This window comes from Eriocheir sinensis, chromosome 30, assembly GCF_024679095.1.
Source record: "Eriocheir sinensis breed Jianghai 21 chromosome 30, ASM2467909v1, whole genome shotgun sequence".
NCBI lineage: Eukaryota > Metazoa > Arthropoda > Malacostraca > Decapoda > Varunidae > Eriocheir > Eriocheir sinensis.
In genome coordinates, this window is record NC_066538.1 from 5617095 (window position 1) to 5637341 (window position 20247).

The 20247-nt window shown below is 46.7% G+C and overlaps 1 protein-coding gene across 1 annotated transcript in view; it reads left to right on the forward strand.

The window, feature by feature from the left end:
- The window catches only part of LOC127005742 (neural cell adhesion molecule 2-like), a 178878-nt gene extending 160189 nt beyond the window's left edge, over positions 1 to 18689 (forward strand). Inside the window, exons 9-13 of the mRNA XM_050874854.1 lie at positions 5106 to 5265; positions 14595 to 14888; positions 15144 to 15764; positions 15854 to 15921; positions 16470 to 18689. Of these exons, the coding sequence (XP_050730811.1) occupies positions 5106 to 5265; positions 14595 to 14888; positions 15144 to 15764; positions 15854 to 15921; positions 16470 to 16976 (1650 nt within the window). The 3' untranslated portion in view covers positions 16977 to 18689. The remainder of the gene's footprint in view (positions 1 to 5105; positions 5266 to 14594; positions 14889 to 15143; positions 15765 to 15853; positions 15922 to 16469) is intronic.
- Positions 18690 to 20247: the final 1558 nt, after the last annotated feature.

Below are 20247 nucleotides of genomic sequence, written 5' to 3' on the forward strand. Positions count from 1 at the left end.
CTCCTGCCTACGACTTAGACGCTTTCAAGAGGGATGTATCAAGACATCTCTCCATCTGATTTTGACTCTTTTTCGGCTCCTCTACAACTATTTGCAGGAACAGCGACAGGTGTTTTTTTTTTTTCATTTCTTTTTTTCTCTTGTCCCTGAGCTTTTTTCTTTCCTATACAAAGAAATACTTCACTTTCCAAAACGCTTTCCCATCTGATTTTGACTCTTTTTCAGCTCCTCTATCAAATATTTGCAGGAACAGCGACAGGTGTTTTTTTTTTTCATTTCTTTTTTTTCTCTTGTCCCTGAGCTTTTTCCTTTCCTATACAAAGAAATACTTCACTTTCCAAAACGCTTTCCCATCTAACTTTAACTCTTTTTCGGCTCCTCTATCAATTATTTGCAGGAACAACGACAGTATTATCTTTTATTTCTTTTTTTATTATTGCCCCTGAGCTTTTTCCTTTCCTATACAAAGAAATACTTCACTTTCCAAAACGCTTTCCCATCTCATTGTGACTCTTTTTCGGCTCCTCTATCAATTATTTGCAGGAACAGCGACAGTTTTTTTTCATTTCATATTTTCTCTTGACCCTGAGCTTTTTCTTCTCCTATACAGATAAATATTTCACTTTCCAAAACGCTTTCCCGTCTAATTTTGACTCTATGTAGACTACTCAATCTATCAACTATTTGCAAGAACAGCGACAGTATTCTTTTCATTTCTTATTTTTTTGCCCCTGATCTTTTTCCTTTCCTATACAAAGAAATATTTCCCTTCCAGAAACGCTTACCCTTCCGACCCAATAGTTTCCTCATCGCATCTAATCCTATCAAGCCACCCGACACTTCTTTCCTCTCTACTTATTATTTTATCTCCGCCTCTATTTCTTTGGTATTGGATCCTCTTTCATCGCCTTCCGAGATGCTTCCTCACTCCCCTTGAGCCTCCCTTTGGGCCTTATGGCATCGGATCCCTTCTTTTATAGACGATGTAAGTCCTCCCTCGGTACACGGGTCTCGATCCTTTGTTGGCTGGACAGAATTGGCTGAGAGAGACGTTCTGATCCTCCTCTATTGCTCTGTTGTGTTGTGTTGTTGTGTTGTTGTGTTTGACGTTATATTGTTATCGGTTGGAAACTCAAGTCTCTTAACATTATATTTTGCTGATAGTGTCTTGTTTATGCTGCTTATTGTTTACGTTGTTTATTGTTTTCTTGTTTCCCGATGCTTCTATAATCGCTTCCCATTTTCCTTGGTTGACAGTTTGTTGTTTATGTGTTTGTGTTATTATTTATACTACTTTTATGACGCTCTTTTTGGGGGTACTTTAACTAATGCTTCAGATATTTTTCCCTCTGGTTCAAAGTTGTTATCAATACTCGTTTCATACTCGTCTCTGTTCCGATGCTGCCATTATTACTTCTGTTAATTATATGGACCAGGATCTTCCATTAACAGCAACACGATCCTCTTTTAATAGACTTTTTCCCCTCCTTATCTCTCGTGATGCTCTTACTGGTACTTCTGATAATTACAAGGACCTTATCGTAATAGTGTTGGAAGCGTTAAGTCGCTTTTTTCGTTCCCTCTTAAGTGTGTGTGTGTGTGTGTGTGTGTGTGTGTGTGTGTGTGTGTGTGTGTGTGTGTGTGTGTGTGTGTGTGTGTGGGTGGGTGTGTCATTTCTCGTCTCACTTCCTTTAATAATTGCCTCTAAAGTGTCCAGCCCTTCAGGTTTGCGTCGTTGCAACACGCGCGCGTTGACAAGACCTTCCAAAATAACCTTTCTGGAGTGACTTCCGTGAATTATCGAGCTGCAAGCTAATCATTTATGAATTCCGGCCTTCCCTGTGGTGCTGCTTCCTGTCAAGTGTCTGAAAGTGTTTGTCTTTTCCGTGGCGTCACGTTAACATTCGCGTCAGTAAGTCTCTATATTCACTGCTGTCACTCATGATATGTTTTCGCTTTTCTCAACAGTTTCTAGCGACATGAAATATATTTGTTTGATGTCACGTCCCCACACGAGCAAGAGACAGCTTATACGATATTCCAACACTCTAACGTGTGTCTCGCCCCCTTCAAGAGTGAGGGGTGTTACGTAATACATTTATGTGTCTGCGTTTGAAGTGTTGACGACACATGACACACTTGTCGAGATGCATGATACACCTCCGCGTCCCGGTGTCCCGCGGGTCGCCGGGTGAGCCACGCGTGACCTTTATCGTTCACCGCCGGCACGGACGAGCGCTTCATGGCGGCGGCATGGAGTGGGTTTTCCTTCCCCGCCGGGCCGAGCCGTGGCGCCGCTGGCATCGCGCCTCCGCCGCCGTGATAGTCCTTTTTTTCTTTATTTTACGTATCACTTTTTTCAGCAAGGCAGTTCAAGGGCAAAAGACAAAACCAGCATCAAAAAGCCCGCTTGACGCTGCTCCGACAAAAACACAAAAAAACGAGAGACCAGGAAAAAGGTCAGTTTCGGGCGGAGAGGTGTCTTCTGGGTGGGGCCCGGTGGTCGGCCCCATTTTGCCTGGCTCATTCTGTCCCCCGCAGATCATCTTTGATCCTCTTTAGAGAGAATCTAAAGTCTGGTTTGGTAGATGGTCTTCAGGGCAGCATGTGGGCAGTCTTAGGCAGTTTGTGTCGTGATTTCTTCACCAAATGCGAATTAAAAACAGACGGCAGGGGGTAACACTAAGGAAAAATTCAAAGAACACTGGTTGAAGATATTCTAATGCACACGAAAATACCTCGGGCGGGTCATATCACGCGTGGACAACAAATGAACAACCAAAATAAAAGACAATGTAGAAAGCGTACAAGTGAGGACAAAGCGAGAACCAGCAGGTGAAAATATAAAAATGGTGCTTTACAGAAACTAGAGACAGAGAGGTGGAGACCTTTGTGAATGGCGTTTGAGCTGCATTGAACTAGTAATGGCTGATGATGATGGTGATGATGATGATGATGAGGAGGAGGAGGAGGAGGAGGAGGATACTGATGATGATGATGATGATGATGATGGTTTATGATAATGGTGCAGGGAAGAATTCACCACCTCCCCGACGTATCAATAATGTGTTAGTTCGCTGTTTGCTGTGTCAATCCCCGCGCACTGCCCCGCCAACACTCACTATATTAATGCGACGTTAACGAACTCACAAACTTTTCGCTGCTGTAATAATTTATCGACTTGCTGTCTATCAACGTACGATGCAGCTCTTCCATCATCTACATTAAAGTCATCATCTATTAGCGCTGGTAGTTCACTGCAGAATAGAGGCCTTTCCCAACGTTCCTCATTTCATTTATAGTATTATCATTATCTTAGTAGTAGTAGTAGCAGTAGTAGTAGTAGTAGTAGTAGTAGAAGTAGTAGTAGTAGTAGTAGTAGTAGTAGAAAAGGAAGTGGTAGTAGTAGTAGTAGTAGTAGTAGTAGTAGTAGTAGTAGTAGAAAAGGAAGCAGTAGTAGTAGTAGTAGTAGAAAAGAAAGTAGTAGTAGTAGTAGTAGTAGTAGTATAGCATTATCATCCTCTTTAGCTCCTGGTAGTCCACTGTAAGATTGAGGCCTTTCCCAACGTATTCCATTTCTCTTATGTTAGCGGACTCCATCCTGCTCTCTTAAATACTCTAACCTCCTTTCATTTCTTCTGTCTACCCTGCCTTCTACAATTCCTGGACTGCCACTCTGTAACATTATTTGTCCATCTGTTATCAGTTCTACGTATGACATAACCTGTCCAAATATAGATTCACGTATCACTAAACAGTTTATACATTTTACTACTGTACGTATGCCCTGACTTCTACATTTCCTGTGTTGCCACTCTGTAACTTTATTTGTGCATCTGTTATCAGCTCTACGCATGATATAAACTGTCCAAATATAGATTCACGTATCATGAAACAATTTACCCACTTAACTTTTTTTACAGTAAAGGATGAAGCTCATGGACAAAAATAAGTAGGAAGGAAAAAAGCCCGCTAATCACTGTCCAAATAACAAGTTTTTATTTTTTTTACAACAAAGGAGACAGCTCAAGGGCACAAAAAAAGGAAATAATATTATAAAAAAAAGCCCGCTACTCACTGCTCCTAAAAAAAGAGTCAAAAGAGGTGGCCGAAAGAGAGGTCAATTTCGGAAGATGAAGTATAGATGAGTTTTGTATTATATTATTTGGTTACAGGTTATTAATCGTGTATATCGCGCACACTCCCCCCCCCCCCCCTCCCAACAACATTCACCCCCCCCGCGCGATGCTTGTTCTGACGCTGCACTAAATCATTTCTATCCTTCACTGCAGCGAGCATATTCAGCTATCGGGTTATCGTCCGCTGGGTGTATCGCCGCGACAGTTATGATCATTGCACAGTCTCTCTCTCTCTCTCTCTCTCTCTCTCTCTCTCTCTCTCTCTCTCTCTCTCTCTCTCCGCCAATAACATGTCATCGAAGGTCATCTGTTTCATCAGCGTGGAATCGAATCTTTTATACGTTTGTCAAGAGGGAATTTGAAACGTGTTATTTGGCGATGCTTTTAAATAATATGAGTGAAATAACATGATACAAGAGAGAGAGAGAGAGAGAGAGAGAGAGAGAGAGAGAGAGAGAGAGAGAGAGAGAGAGAGAGAGAGAGAGAGAGAGAGAGAGAGAGAGAGAGAGAGAGAGAGAGAGAGAGAGAGAGAGAGAGAGAACTGAAAACAATGAATAATATATATAAACCGCCATAATATGCTGTTCCAATAAAATAATAATATGCCTAACTTGTGAACTGATATATACTCACTAATTAACGAGAGAGAGAAAGAGACATAGACAGACAGACAGGCAAAAAGCAAAGAGAGGCAGAGGCAAAAGCAGAAATTAGACAGACGGACAGACAAACAGACAGACACAGAAATGCGGAACTCCAGCCAAAACTTTGAAGGACACACACACACACACACACACACACACACACACACACACACACACACACACACACACACACACACACACACACACACACACACACTTCCTCATTACATTCATTCCCTTTTTCCTCTTCCTCCCCTCCTCCTCCCCTCCTCCTCCTCCTCCTCCTCCTCCTAACCACCTCCTCCTCCTCCTTCTCCTCCAGGGACGTGAACTTGTACAAAACGTGTCTGCCGGAGTGATCGTGGCCAACCGGAGTCTGGTGCTGCAGGGCGTGGGGCGGCGCTCGACCGGGGACTACGTGTGCAAGGCTTCGAACCCCCGCGGCGACACGACCTCCAACCCCCTGCACCTCAACGTGAAGTGTGAGTACGAGGGGAAGGGGGAGGGGGGGAAGGGGAGAGGTGAAGGACTGAGGGGGGGTGAAGATGTGACCGAGGGAGTGAGGGGAGGGATTGAAAGGGAAGGATGGGGAAGAGTGAAGGGAAGGGTGGGGAAGAGTGAAGGGAAGGGTGGAGAAGATTGAAGGGGAGGTTAAGGGATGGGGTGAAGGGATGAAGGGTCGAGCAGGGGTGAAGGGAGTGACGAGGAGGGGTTATGGGGTGACGGGTTGAAGGGGGGATAAAACATTGACGAGGGGGGAGTTAAAGGGCAAGGGTTCCAAGGGGGGTGAAGGGGTGAAGGGGAGAGGTGACTGGCTGAAAGGGTGAAGGAAGAGGTGAAGGGTTAAAGGGGTGTGTGAAGGGGATTGAAGAGGGGTGAAAGGGGATTTAAGAGGTTTATTTAAAGGGTTGAAAGGGGTAGAGGCGAGGGATTGAAGGGGGGTTAAGAATTGAAAGGGAATAGGTTAAGGGGTTGAAAGGGTGGAGATTAAAGGATTGAATGGGGAGATAAGGGATTGAAGAGGGGGTGGGGGTGTTAAAGGGTTGAAAGGGGCAGAGGTAAGGGATTGAAGGGGGGTTAAGAATTGAAAGGGAAGGGGTTAAGAGGTTGAAAGAGGGGAGGTTAAAGAATTGAAGGGGGCGATAAGGGATTGAAGAGGGTGTGAAGGGGGTGTACGGGGTAAGTTAAGGGGGTTGAAGGGGGGCTTAAAGGGAGTTGATTGATGGGGTAAAGAGGTTAAGAGGGGAATTGAAGAGGGGTGTAATTATGGGGTGGGTGGCTGGGGTGGATGGCTGGGGTGGATGGCTGAGGTTATAAGGATGAGACGTTGGGGGAACACTCTCTCTCTCTCTCTCTCTCTCTCTCTCTCTCTCTCTCTCTCTCTCTCAACCAGGTGACCGCCATGTCCTATCACTAGCAACACTCTCACCTGGAGGAGGAGGAGGAGGAGGAGGAGGAGGAGAGGAAGGAAGAGGAAGAAGAAGAAAAAGAGAAGTAGGAGGAGGAGGAATAAGAATATGAATATGAATAAGAGGAAGATCAAGAAGATGCAGGGAGGCTGAAGAGGAGGAGGAGGAGGAGGAGGAGGAGGAGGTAATGGAGGAGAAATAACAATAAGAATATGAAGAACAATAACATGACAAGCAGAATGGAGGAAAAAAGGAGAAAGAGGAAAAGGAGAAAGCAGAAAAAGGAAGAGAAGAAGAAGGAGGAGGAGGAGGAGGAAGAGGAAGAAGAAGAAGAGGAGGAGGAGGAGGTAATGGAGGAGAAATATGAATATGAAAAACAGGAACAAGACGAGCAGAAAAGGGGGGAAGAAGAATGAAAAGGATGAAAAGGAGAAAGAAGGAAAGGATGGGGAGGAAGATCAAGAAGAAGAGGAGGAGGAGGAGGAGGAGGAAGAGGAAGGAGAAGCTGAAAGTAAAATGTGAGGCAAAAGAATACTGAAGGAAGTGAACCCTGCACAGTGGAGCTGAGAGAGAGATAGATAGAGAGAGAGAGAGAGAGAGAGAGAGAGAGAGAGAGAGAGAGAGAGAGAGAGAGAGAGAGAGAGAGAGAGAGAGAGAGAGAGAGAGAGAGAGAGAGAGAGAGAGAGAGAGAGAGAGAGAGAGAGAGAGAGAGAGAGAGAGAATATTAGTAGTAGTAGTAGTAGTAGTAGTAGTAGTAGTAGGCGCAGTTGTAGTAAGAAAAAATAATCCATCCCAGGTCTTGCAGTTAGCGTTGGAGTTTCAAGCGTAATTGTTAGAGTTTTAGAGGCAGTTCAAATTGCTCTAACTTCGCTTGTCTTTTTTTTATGGCAAGCACACACACACACACACACACACACACACACACACACACACACACACACACACACACACACAAGCAACGCCCGCCACGCCTTCCTTTACCTCCAAGTTGTTTTAGTTTACAGAAATAACGTAAAGACAGAGTAAATGAGCCTACCTTCTCTTATATCTATCGTTCTTTTAATTTTCTCAGGTCACACGAACAGTCCTTCTTTTATTTAATTTTCTTTCTGTCGAGTTGTAAGTTTATTTCTCGAGTCACACCAACACGCAAAAGCAAAAACTACCTTATTTGTCTCTATCACTCTCCTTTTTCACAAGTAACACAAAGAAAAGAATAATAAACGTTATTTTTTTTCCTTTCTCTCTATCCCTTCCATCGCCTATTCACTAACATGCAAGACCTGATATCCACAGCTTTAATGGGAAGGGTATGAGGAAAGTATAAGGAAAATGGGAAATGAAAAGAAAAGAGAGGGAGGAAAGGGAAAGGTGTGAGATGCTGGAAAAACATTAACCTTCCTTTCAATCACTGGTTTCGTTTTATCATCAACTTGCAAGAACTGATATTCACTGCTTTAATGGGAAGGGTATGAGGAAAGTATAAGGAAAATGGGAAATGAAAAGAAAAGAGAGGGAGGAAAGGGAAAGGTGTGAGATGCTGGAAAAACACTAACCTTCCTTTCTATCACTGGTTTCGTTTTATCATCAACTTGCAAGAACTGATATTCACTGCTTTAATGGGAAGGGTATGAGGAAAGTATAAGGAAAAGGGGAAGTGGGAGGAAAAGAGAGGGAAAGGGAAAGGTGTGAGATTCTGGAAAAACACTAACCTTCCTTTCTATCACTGGTTTCGTTTTTTCCTCAACATACAAGACCTGATATCCACGGCTTTAATGGGAAGGGTATGAGGAAAGTATAAGGAAAAGGGTAAGTGGGAAGAAAATATAAGGGAGGAAAGGGAAAGGTGTGAGAAGATGCAATAACAGTTAAGGGATAAGACTAAGGGATATGATTAATACCCAAGAACGCACCCATTACATTCCTCTCCAACCCTCTCCACCCCCTCGTCTCCCTATCCATTCCACTCCTAAATCGTCAATGGGGGAAGGTATTTGAAGAGTCACAACGCCTTATCTATCACAACGTTCATCACTAAATCATCAATGGGGAAGGTATTTGAAGAGTCACAACGCCTAAGCTATCACAACGTTCATCACTAAATCATCAATGGGGAAGGTATTTGAAGAGTCACAACGCCTAAGCTATCACAACGTTCATCACTAAATCATCAATGGGGAAGGTATTTGAAGAGTCACAACGCCTAGGCTATCACAACGTTCATCACTAAATCATCAATGGGGAAGGTATTTGAAGAGTCACAACGCCTTATCTATCACAACGTTCATCACTAAATCATCAATGGGGAAGGTATTTGATGAGTTACAACGCCTAAGCTATCACAACGTTCATTAACATCATCAATGGGGAAGGTATTTGATGAGTTACAACGCCTAAGCTATTACAACGTCCATTACTAAATCATCAATGGGGAAGGTATTTGATGAGTTACAACGCCTAAGCTATTACAACGTCCATTACTAAATCATCAATGGGGAAGGTATTTGATGAGTTACAACGCCTAAGCTATTACACCGTTAAATCATTCACGTCTACTTTAGCCGGCATAGTCCTCACTTTTACACGCCTCTCCACCCACCATGGCGAAAATCCCACCTTTCCTAAGAACCAAATGAAGATGCAATTGAAAGTGTGAAAGAGCTCCTCCTCCTCTTCTTCTTCTACTCCTCCTCCTCCTCCTCCTTCTCTTTATCTCTTTCTCCTTCCTTCTTCCCTTTTGATGGCGCGAGGAGCGAGTCTTCAGGCGGTCTTTTATGTACAAGATTTGACAATACTTGGAAGTGTGTCACGGAGGAGGAGGAGGAGGAGGAGGAGGAAGAAGATCTGGTAGTTGTGGGGAAAAGAATGAGAAATAAAAGCGAAGTGGGAATAAGATTTGGAAGAAGAGGAGGAGGAGGAGGAGGAGGAGAAAAGAAGCGGAGGAAATGAATGTCAGAAAAAGAATGGGCAATAAAATAGACCAAAATGGAGGAAGACGAAACAAAAACAATGAAAGACAAGAAAGAAAACGGAGGCGAAAAGAAAGAGAAGGATAAAAAAGGAAGAAGTAGAGAGATGACAAGAAGAAGAAAAAGACACGCACAGAAGAATAAGACGAAGAAAAGGAATAATAAGAAAACATAAGAAAACAAAAAGAGGAGGAGGGAGAGAAAAGGAAGACAAGCAAAGGGAGGAGAAAGAGACGGAGAAAACGAAAAGAAGAGGAAGAAGAAGAACTAACGAGGAATACGAATGAAGGAGATGAAAACAAAAAGAAAACGAAACTTACACAGCCAAAAGAGATGAGGAAAGAAAGAGAAGACAAGGAAGAAAAGGAGGAGGAGGAGGAGGAAAACGAAGAAAAGAAGAACGAGGAATACAAATGAAGGAGACGAGAATAAGAAGAAAACACATAAGAGGAAAGAAAAAGAAGACAAGGGAAGAAAATGAGGAGGAGAAGGAGGAAAACAAAGAAAAAAAATAACAATGAATACGAATGAAGGAAACGAGAATAAGAAGGAAAAAGAGAAGAGGAAAGAAAAAGAAGTCAAGGGAAGAAAAGGAGAAGAAGGAGAAGGAGAAAGAAAAAGAAGGCAAAGGTAGAAAAGGAAAAGAAAAAGGAGGAGGAGGAGGAAAACGAAAAAAAAAGAACGAGGAATGAAAATGAAGGAGTCGAGAATAACGCAAACAGAGAAAAGGAAAGAAGGGAAGAAAAGGAGAAAGAGAAGAATGAAAAAGAAGGCAAGGGTAGAAAAGGAGAAGAAGGAGGAGGAGGAGGAGGAAAACGAAGAAAAGATGAACGAGGAATGGAAATTAGGGAGACGAGGATAACAAGAAAACATAGAAGAGAAAATAAAAAGAAAACAAGGGAACAAAAAGAGAAGGAGGAGAAGGAAAAAGAAGAAAGGAAGAACAAGGAATCCAAATAAAGTAAACAAGAATAACGAAAACATAGAAGAGGAAATAAAAAGAAAACCAGGGAAGAAAAGAAGAAGGAAGAAAACGAAGGAAAGAATAACAAACGAGGGCTGCGAGAGAAGGAGACAAGAATAAGAAGAAAACGGGGTCATGAAAGAAAACGGAGTGTAACAAGGAGGTAGCACTCACCCATTTCTCAAGGTAAATGTTCCTACGCGATCCAATTATTTTACACGAATCCTCAGCAGGGGAAGATACGCCCCTCACCCCCCCACCCACCCCTGACGCCCCTGTGGCAGCCCCGGGGTAAAGGGCAGCGACCTCAGGGAAGGGAAAGGGAAGGGGAAGGGGATTGGAAGGAGGAATGAAGGGGAGGAAGGCGGAAGAGGAAGATGAAGGGGAGGGGAGGGAAGGAAGGGGAAAGAACATGGAGAGAGACAGAGGAAAAGGGAAGGGGAGGGATAGAAAAGAGAGGGAGGGGAAGGGGAGGGATAGAAACAAGAGGAAGAGGTAGGGAAGGGGAAGGGAAAGGAAGGGGAGAGGTGACGGTTGTGGAAAAGGAGAAGTGATTGGAAGGGAAAGATGAACGGGAAGTGGAGGGGAGAGGTGAGGGGAAGGAGAAAGGGAGAGAAAAGGGCGAGGGGACGGACTGAGGAGAGGAGAGGGGGATGGAACAGAGGAAGGGAAAGGAAAGAGAAAGAGGAAAGGGAGTGGATAGAGGAATAGTGAGAAGAAAAAAGAGAGAAATCGGGGAATAAAAGTAGATAACATGGAGAGAAAGTGGAGGGAGAGAAAGAAGTAGGTGAATTACGAGAGGGAAAAGACGCAGGAGGACGAAAGGGAGGAGGAGGAAGGGGAGTAGGAAAGCTAGTGAGAAATAGGAAAATATGGGATGAAAGAGAAGGATCAAAAGGAAAGAAAGAGAGGGAAAAAAGAGTTAAGGATTAGGATGGGGTGAAGAGGAAGAGGAGGAAGGGGAGAAAGAGGAAGAGAAATAGGAGACCAAATGAGAAATAGGAAAATATGGGATGAACGAGAAGGATCAAAAGGAAAGAAAGAGAGGGAAAAAAAGTTAAGGATTAGGAGGGGGTGAAGAGGAAGAGGAGGAAGAAGGAAAAAGGCAGAGGAGAGGGAGAGGGAAAAAGAGTAGAATGTGGGATGAAAGACGAGGATGATCATAAGGAAAGCAAGAGAGGAAGAGAGAGGGAGGAGGATTAGGAGGGGGAAGAGGAGGAAGAAGTAGAAAAGGAAACGAAGTAGAAGAACAACAAGAACAAGAGTAAGAAGTGGAAGAGATGGAAAAGAAGGGGACGAGGATGATCATAAGGAAAGGAAGAGAAGAAGAGAGAAGGAGGAGAATTAAGAGGGGGAAGAGGAGGAAGAAGTAGAAGAGGAGACGAAGAAGAGAGAGAAGGAAGAGTTGGAAAAGAAGGGGAATCAAATAATGTTAGAGAAATGGAAGACAGTGGAAGGAGGGAGAAAAGAGGAACAGAAGGAAGGAAAAAAAAAGGTAAATGAGAGAGAGAGAGAGAGAGAGAGAGAGAGAGAGAGAGAGAGAGAGAGAGAGAGAGAGAGAGAGAGAGAGAGAGAGAGAGAGAGAGAGAGAGAGAGAGAGAGAGAGAGAGAGAGAGAGAGAGAGAGAGAGAGAGAGAGAGAGAGAGAGAGAGAGAGAGAGAGAGAGAGAGAGAGAGAGAGAGAGAGAGAGAGAGAGAGAGAGAGAGAGAGAGAGAGAGAGAGAGAGAGAGAGAGAGAGAGAGAGAGAGAGAGAGAGAGAGAGAGAGAGAGAGAGAGAGAGAGAGAGAGAGAGAGAGAGAGAGAGAGAGAGATGTCCTTACACCCTTAAGAGAGAAGTTCTAAGTAGAGAGAGGGAGGAGGAGAGGGAGATGAAAGAGAAGAAGGATGGAGGAGAAAAGTTACAGGAGGAGGAGGAGGAAAAAGAAGGACCGAGGTATTGTTGAGAAGGAGGAGGAAGAAACAAGGAAACATGGACTAGCAGGCAGCAGAAAGCCTGATGGCTCATTACAAGGCTGCCCGCGTTCAGTGATTTAATCAATCCGTTTGCCATAGGAGTGGCTTGCGGGAATGACTTAAGCACTTGTGTATCTACTCTTGGATACGTTCAGTTCACTCCCGATGCAGCAAAGTGGCGATCAATGCGTTTCTTGAAGGAGTTGATGGTCTCTGCGCTAACCACTTCTGCAGGAAGGCTGTTCCAGTGGCGAACAACTCTATTCGAGAAATAACTCCTGCCGATGTCGGTATTGCATCGCTTTGCTTGAATTGTTTTTCAGTTGTTTCTTGTCCTCGGTTTAGTTTGTAGCGTGAAGAGTTTGGAGTGATCAACATTGCTGAGCTTGTTCAGGTACTTAAAGACTTGTATCATGTCTCCCCGCAGTCGTCTCTTTTCCAACGTGAAGAGGTTGAGTCGCTCGAGTCCGTCTTCATAGGGCTTCGTCCTCAGTGACATTATCATCTTCGTGGCGCGTCGCTGTACTCTCTTAAGTAATTCAATGTCTTTCCTGTAATTTGGAGACCAGAATTGCACGGCGTATTCCAGGTGGGGCCTTAACAGCAAATTATACAAGGATAACATAACTCCCGGCGTCTTGTATTCGAAGTTCCTCGCTATGAACCCAAGCATTGTATTGGCTTTCTTACAGGCGGACTTGCTGTGTTTTGTTTGTTTCAAGTTTGTTTCAAGGAGGAGGAGGAGGAGGAGGAGGAGGAGGAGGAGGGGGAGGAAGAAGAAATGAATAAAATATGAGAGAAGAGGAATAAAAGGTAAGAAGGAAAGAATATATTGAAAGGAAATGGAAATAAAAGGAGTGAGAGAGCATTATTAGAGAGAGAGAGAGAGAGAGAGAGAGAGAGAGAGAGAGAGAGAGAGAGAGAGAGAGAGAGAGAGAGAGAGAGAGAGAGAGAGAGAGAGAGAGAGAGAGAGAGAGAGAGAGAGAGAGAGAGAGAGAGAGAGAGAGAGAGAGAGAGAGAGAGAGAGAGAGAGAGAGAGAGAGAGAGAGAGAGAGAGAGAGAGAGAGAGAGATATGCAAGTCGTGTGATATAGGAAGAGAAAGAGGAGACAAGGAGAGAGTAAAGGGGAGATAAAGAAGATAAAGAGACAAAGAGAGTGTGAGGAATGAGACAAAAGAAGGAATGAGGTGCAGGATAACAAACGGAGAAGATGATGGAGGAAGATGGGAAGGAGGAGAACAAAGAAGAGGAAAGGAAAAACGGAAATGATGAGGTAGGAAGAGAAGGAAGGAGAGAATAAGAAAATAAGAGAGAAAAGAATAGAAAGTAAAGAATGAGAATCGAGAAGGGAAGAGGAAATAAAAAGAGCAGAAAGAAAAATCAAAATAATAAAAAAAGGACTAAATAGAAGAATGGAATTAGTGAAAAAGGAGAAAGAAAAAAACAAGAAGCACAACAACAACAACAACAACAACAACAAAAACAAAAACAACAACAACAAAAAACATTAATAAAAAAGAAGAAAAAGGAGAAATGAAGAGAAACAGAGAGCTAATAAGCAAAACAGACAGACAGACAGACAAACAAACAAACACACACACACACACACACACACACACACACACACACACACACACACACACATACAAACATACATACAGGCAGACTCTCACAATCACACTCACATTCCCACGCTACATCCGTCACCCTCGAGCATGCCTAACACACCCTTTCACCCTCACAAGTCACTTTACTCTCCCAAAAGGACCTCACTTCCTAGGCTCGACCCGTGAAAAGCGAGAGAAAAAAAGAGGAGGAGAGAAAGGAGAGCAGAAAGATTAGTGTGCGAAAAGGAGGAAGAAGTGTACGTGACGAAGAACAAGAAAATAGAGCAAAGAACAGAAGGAGCAGAGAAGTAAAGAAGAGTGAGACAAGAGAGAGACAGAAAAAGGAAAAGAGAAGGGAGGGAGAGGAGGGAGCGAAAGAGAGCGGTGTTAGCGATAGAGAATCAGATCCTAAATATGGTATGGGTGTGTATGTGGGTGTGGGTGTGTGTGTGTGTGTGTGTGGGTGTGTGTGTGTGTGTGTGTGTGTGTGAGAGAGAGAGAGAGAGAGAGTGAGAGAGAGAGAGAGAGAGAGAGAGAGAGAGAGAGAGAGAGAGAGAGAGAGAGAGAGAGAGAGAGAGAGAGAGAGAGAGAGAGAGAGAGAGAGAGAGAGAGAGAGAGAGAGAGAGAGAGAGAGAGAGACTAAAACATATACAAAGAAAGAGTGAAATAAAGAGATAAAAACCCAGAAAGAAAGAAAGAAGGAAAAAAAAGCAAAGAAAAAGGGAAAAAATAAATGCAAAAAAAATGATGAATGAGAGAATGAAAACTTAAAGAACAGATGCATACAGTTAACAAATGAATGAATAAAAGAAACAAATAAAGGAAAATAAATATAAGACAAAAAAAATAATAGACCAAATAAAGTAACCCCCTATTACCCCCCTTGTAACCCCCTTTCCTTCCCCCCAGTCCGCCCCACCTGCGCCGAGGACCAGCAGTGGACGTACGGGAGCGGGCGCGGGGAGCAAGTCAACGTCACCTGCCGCGTCCACGCCCACCCCGACGCCCACGCCTTCCGCTGGGCCTTCAACACCTCCGCCGAGCTCCTCAACATCCCGCAGAACCGCACGCACGCCCTCCGGGACCGCAGCACCGTCTCCTACACGCCCATGACCCACCATGACTTCGGGACGCTCCTGTGCTGGGCGGTCAACGAGGTGGGCAACCAGCCCCAGCCCTGCGTCTTCCTGATCGTGCCCGCGGGTGAGGAGGGTGTTGGGGGTTGGGGAGGGAATGGGAGGAGTGGGGGGCGGGGGTGGCAGGGAGGGATGGGGTAGGACAGGTCGGAAGGGCAGGTGGGCATGGAAGGTATGATCTAGTTGGGAAGAGTGAGGATAGAATGGCGGGGGTTGAGTGCAGACCATGGAGGTAGGATTACTCTACCTCCATGGTGCAGACCACAGGCCTCCCGCACACTGCTTTGACCCTATGTAGCCTCACCCACGCTTGTGTCCGCAGCCGCACCGGAACCGGTGCACAACTGCAGCGTGTGGCAGAACGCGAGCAGTGCGGCGGGCGAGGTGGTGGTACGGTGCAGCCCGGGCTGGAGCGGCGGCCTGACGCAGACCTTCACGCTGGCGGTGCACACGGCGCGGCGTGTGGCGGGGCGGCCCGAGGCGGGCGGTGTGGTGACCTCCATGACCAGCACCAGCGAGCCGTCCTTCACCGTGACGGGTCTGGCGCCGGGCACCGAGTACCAGCTGGCCGTGGGCGCCGTCAACTCCCAGGGCGAGGCGCCGCCCACGCTGCTGCTGCACCACACGCCCATCGACGTGGCCGAGAAGCGGACCAGCGCCACTGCTGCGGAGACCCCCGGCGGAGGCGTGGACCGCGCGCTGCTGGCCGTGGTGCTGGCGGCCGTGACGGGCGCCCTGGGCTCCGTGGTCATCTGCTCCCTCGTGGTACTGTTCGTCATCCGCCCGCGCCTGAGGCAAGCCCACGCCCACGCCCACGGCCGCACGCAGCCGCGGGTGGTGTGCCACAAGGCGGGCGCTGAGGAGGCCACACACACGCCCGGCGCCTCGCAGGGAGACTTTGACCAGATAGCGGGCGGCCCGGACCTCATCCTCGTGCGTGCCAGTAAGTGCCAGGCTGGGGACGACACACACACACACACACACACACACACACACACACATTAACATTAACACTATCCTTTTCCCTTACAGGTGCCGAAAAGGAGGGCCCCCCGCCACCCCCTCGCGCTCCCCCGGCCGTCACCACCGCCTCCCTCCCGGTAAGTCCCTCCTTGTCTCTACACCGTCTCTCCCCTCCCGCCGCCGCCACCTCCACACACCCGCTTCTCCCGCGGGACGCGTAACTCGCCACGTGCCGGTGATGTGTTGCGGTGTTTTGGCTGCGGCGGCGGCGAGGCAACACGGCGGTACGTCTGCGGCGCCGCCACCCCCAGGCAGGCCAGTCAAGGCGTGGAAGTTATGGGCCTGGCGCAGGGTGGGAGGCGTGAGGTGAGGCGGCGAGTGTGGGGACCGAGGCGTGAGTGGAAGGCATGATGCGCGAGGCGTGAAGAATGAGGCGGGAGGGGCCACTGATGCATGATCCGGGCAGGGCGTGAAGGATGAGGCGTGAGCAGTTAGAGATACGTGACGCGTGAGCCATGAGGAGTGAGTGGTGCGTGAAGCGTGAGGCGAGAAGCATGAGTGTGTGGCGCCAGTAAAGCATGAGGCGTGAAGCATGAGATGAGCAAGGCGTGAAGTATGAGGTGTGTGGCCCTGAAGCTTGAGGCGTGTCGCCACATGCTAACATTGTGTCTGTGTTGCGTTGCAGAGCGGCCAGTACGGCGGGACGAAGGGCACCGCGGCCGCCGCCACGGGCCTGTACATGGAGGCCGCGGCGGGCGGGCTGGGCGGGCCGGGCCGTGACAGCATCAACCCTAGCTACAGCAGCATGAGCAGCAGCAGCAGCTACGGCAGCATGGCGGGGGGGCGGGGCAGTCTGAGCCCCGGCGCGGCGGCCGCCCTGGCTGAGGGCGTCAAGGGCGGGGGCGGCACGCTGCTCAGCCCCGGCCTGGAGCCTCTAACCGAGGCCCCGCGCGGCCCCGGCCCCACCTCGGCCTCCGCCGCCACCAGCCCCGCGGTGCCGCCCTCCTCCGGGCCCCTGGAGGCTCGCCGCCTCTCCGGCGTGGCGGTGCCCCTCGGTGACGTGCAGGCGTGGGGTGAGCGCGTGATCCCCGCAGGGCTGCGCAGCCTGGCCCCCCGCCGCCCCTCGGCCTCCGGGGTGCACGCGGAGGGGTTCCAACACAACCTCAGCAGCAGTCGGGAAAGTTGCGTCTAGACGCGGCCGACGCCCCCCCCACCCCCCTCCCGCTAACGCACTCCTATACCCCCGCCCTCTTTCCCTGCCCTCCCCTCTGCCCTCCTCCCCTGTCCTACTCTCCCGCGCCCCCTCCCTCCCCGTGCTGCCAGCGTTCCGGTGCAGGTCAGCCCACACACCGGCTCGCCTCCCCAGGTGACGGCGGGGCTCGGGGCAGCCTCTTATGTCACGGGCGTGGGCGGCCCCTCACGCTGCGCCCCACCGCGCCGCGGGGCAACAACAATGTAACAAGGACAAGACCTCGGGAGCCGCCCCCCACACGCCGCGGGGCCAAGACTGTGCTGCGCGTGTGTACCTAACGGGTCCCCGTGTCCCGACCCCCCCTGACCCCTTCCCCCCCCTTTCTCTCTCTCTCTCTCTCTCTCTCTCTCTCTCTCTTTCCATTACTTCTTTCTTAGCCTTCATTTTCCATACTTTATATTCCTCCTCCTCCTCCTCCTCCTCCTCCTCCTCTTCCTCCTCGTGTCTTCTCCTCGTTCTCCCTCTTTTGCATATTCCATCCTTTTCATCTCTCCCCTTTTTTTCCTCTTCATTTGCGTTATCTTTTGTTTATGTTGATTATGTTCCCGGTTTGCATACACATAACGCGGCGTATTTTCCTCTCCTCCTCTTATGCTTCCATCTTCGTGATCCTCCAATCGTTATCTATGTCTTATCTCCTCCTTCATCGACTATTTTAAAACTTAGTTACTGCCATTCTCCCTCTCCTCCTTCTCCTCCTCCTCCTCCTCCTCCTCCTCCTCCTCCTCCTCCTCCTTCTTCTCTTTCTCTCTCCTCCTTCTCGTCTTTCTCCTCATATTTCTTCCTTCTCGTGTTATTTTTCTCCATTTACTTCACCTCTTCCTCTCCCTCTTCTTCCTCCTCCTCCTCCTCCTTCATTTTTATCCCGATTCCTACACGTCCTCCTTCGCACAAATCTTAGGTATTTTACTCTTCCTTTTTTCCTTTCATGCTCCTCCTTTCTTTATTTTCCTTCTTATTTTCTTTTCTCTTCTTCTCTCCTTCATCCTCGCCTATTCCCTCGCTGACTCATCTACCTCATTTATATCCGTTCATCCCCTCCTCCTCCTCCTCCTCCTCCTCCTCCTCCTCCTCCTCGTCCTCCTCCTGCTCCTGCTACTGCTGCACATAATAAAGCAAAAAAAAAAGAAAAAAACAGAGTATGGCCCAACATGGGGAGGCTCTCGCGGAATGACTCAACTTTTCATATTTTGAGGAATATTTGAGGAAGAACGACGCAAAGATGTGAAAATGGACGGACCGAGAGAAGAAAAATATATATACTGCATCAGGTCATGTGTGTCTGTGTGTCTGTGTGTGTGTGTGTGTGTGTGTGTGTGTGTGTGTGTGTGTGTGTACATACTCTCTGCCCTGTACGTTTTACATGTCTACATCACAATGGATATTTACGCCTATATACGTATGTGTTCGTGTGTGTGTGTGTGTGTGTGTGTGTGTGTGTGTGTGTGTGTGTGTGTGTGTGTGTGTGTGTGTGTGTGTGTGTGTATTTGTCTGTGTGTAAATATGTACATACGTAGGTGTGTGTGTGTGTGTGTGTGTGTGTGTGTGTGTGTGTGTGTGTGTGTGTGTGTGTGTGTGTGTGTGTGTCCCAGTGTATATTTCATTTCACGCAACAGGGGAGAGGAGGAAAATGGGATTGAGAAAGCGACAGAGAAGGACTGAAATATTCTCTCTCTCTCTCTCTCTCTCTCACACACACACATACACACACACACACACAATCCTCACCCCCCCCAACCCCTATCACCACCACCACATACACAACAAACACAACAAAACACGCAACAAACACGGCCCACCTTCCCACCGCAAGCCACACACACATTTATACGGAAAACTCGAGAGGGAGTGGATGCAAACTCGGCATTACTGAAGCGGCCGTTGCAATGGGGAGGCGGGAAGGGAGGAAGGGAAGTAGGGAAGGTTATACTGGCGTGGGTTAGAGGGGAGAGGGGGGAAAGGTAGGTAGGTAGGGACAGGTAAGCAGGTGGACAAGGGATTTTAATAGTCGCCTTCTGATTTTCTTTTGTTTTGTTTTGTTTTTCGCCACCGAGGTTGTAATATTTTTTAGGTTGGATGTGTTTTTGTGAAGGTAATGAGAAGGAAGATGAGGGAAAGGAGATGAGGAAAAGGAAATGCAGAAGAAACGGAAAGAAAAGGTGAGCTAAGAAGAGGAAAGGTAATGAAAGATATAAGGTATGATTTTTAGTTTGGATGTGTTTTTGCGAAGGTAATGAGAAGAAAGGTGAGGATAAGGAGATAAGGAAAAGGAAATGCAGAAGAAACGGAAAGAAAGGGTGAACTAAAAAGAGAAAAAGAATGAAAGGTAGGGAAGGTATGATGAAAAGGTTGGATGTGTTTTTGTTTGTTTTTTGCGAAGGTAATGAGAAGGAAGATGAGGGAAAGGAGATGAGGAAAAGGAAATGCAGAAGAAACGGAAAGAAAGGGTGAGCTTAGGAGATAAAAGAAAAGATATGATAAAAAAACGAAAAAAAAAGAAGAAAGAAAGGAAGATGAGGAAAATAAAGAGGAAAAAAAGTGAACTACGTAGAAAAGGATGCAGAAGGAAACGGAAAGAAAGTTGAGCTAATGAGAGAAAAGTAAAGAGATGATAAAACACACGAATAAAAAAGAAGAGAAAAATGATGATGAGGAAAACAAAGAGGAAAGAAAAAGTGAGATAAAAAAATAAAAACTTGTATCAAACACGCAAAAAACAAAAAGATAAGGTAGAGACGAACTAAGAAGAGGATAAATAAAGATAATAGGGAGTTAAGTTAAGGGTAAAAAGGTAGACTCGAGATAAAGAAAATTAAAAAAAATGTATCTTGGTCCAAACAAAGAAAACGAGAATTGAAGGAAAACGGAGACACATGCAAAAGAGGAAAATGAAAGTGAGGCGAATCAAATATAGGAAAATAGGAAAATAAAATAAAGGGAAAAGTGAGCCAAGAAAATAAAAATAAAAACAAAAGAGACAAATATAAATAAACAGCAAAAGTAGAATCAGATACATCGCGTGAAACAACGAATAAAAAAAAAATGAAGATAAAACAAAGAGAAACGAAAACAAAAGAGAGAGAAGCAAAAAAGGGCGGAAGGCGAGAAGCGAAACCTTGAGAGAAAGTAAGAAAGAAAAAAAATAGCAAGAAATAAGTAAAAGGAGAAGCGAGACTGCAATAAGACACGAAGAGGAGGAGGAGGAGGAGGA